The following is a 748-nucleotide window of genomic DNA, read 5'->3' on the forward strand; positions in this document are numbered from 1 at the left end:
CGCCCATCCATCTCCGCCCAGCCCAGCCCTCGCCAGCCTTGCCGGCCGCCCAGCTGCAGGAAACCGCTTCCTGTCTCCCTTAGAAGCTACTAAGGACCATGGGAGACCCCACCTGGAAGGCAGCAGGGACACCATGCTTGTCCTTCTGGCCTGAGAGAAGCGCTGCCCTGCACTCAGAGAACTAGGGAGGGACCGCTGACCTTCCACGTTGGCAGGGAAAACACCTGTGGGGGCGGCGTTGATGTAGAGCAGAGACATGGTCACGTTTTCAAAAGTGCAGCCCTTCCCCGTTTAACCTGAACTGCCCCTGTGCCATCTATGCCACCACCACTGTCCTCCACGCCCCACTGACCGGGAGCTAGAGGTGGCCCTGTGCTCTGGGTCATGCATCCAGGCCAGGCGACGGTCACCTCACTTTTCCGGTGGCATCAGTGGTCGCCCAGGTGGGTCTGGCTAATGCCCAGGCCCCGTCTTAGTCCTCACCTGTGCCGAGTGGTGGAGGCCCGCTCCGCCGCAGAGCCATGTCCTGCAGGAAGAGGTCACAGGTAGCGGCACCAGGCCCCTCGCCGTGACCAGAGGTTCTTGTTTTGTGCAGAAGAAGCATGAGGAAGACGGGGGGACCACGGACACCGCCACCATCCTGTCCAACCAGCACGAGAAGGACAGCGGCGTGGGCCGCACGGACGAGAGCACGCGCAACGACGAGAGCTCGGAGCAGGAGAACAACGGCGACGAGGCAGCCGCGCTG

General features: G+C 63.4%; 1 protein-coding gene across 1 annotated transcript in view; it reads left to right on the plus strand.

Annotated features, from left to right (window-relative positions):
* Positions 1 to 748, plus strand: part of LOC102756990 (E3 ubiquitin-protein ligase PDZRN3) — a 103,468-nt gene that overhangs the window by 98,672 nt on the left and 4,048 nt on the right. Inside the window, 1 exon segment of the mRNA XM_015568308.1 lies at positions 596 to 744. Coding sequence (XP_015423794.1) covers positions 596 to 744 — 149 coding nt within the window.

The sequence above is a fragment of the Myotis davidii genome, unplaced genomic scaffold, assembly GCF_000327345.1.
Source record: "Myotis davidii unplaced genomic scaffold, ASM32734v1 scaffold663, whole genome shotgun sequence".
Taxonomy (NCBI): domain Eukaryota; kingdom Metazoa; phylum Chordata; class Mammalia; order Chiroptera; family Vespertilionidae; genus Myotis; species Myotis davidii.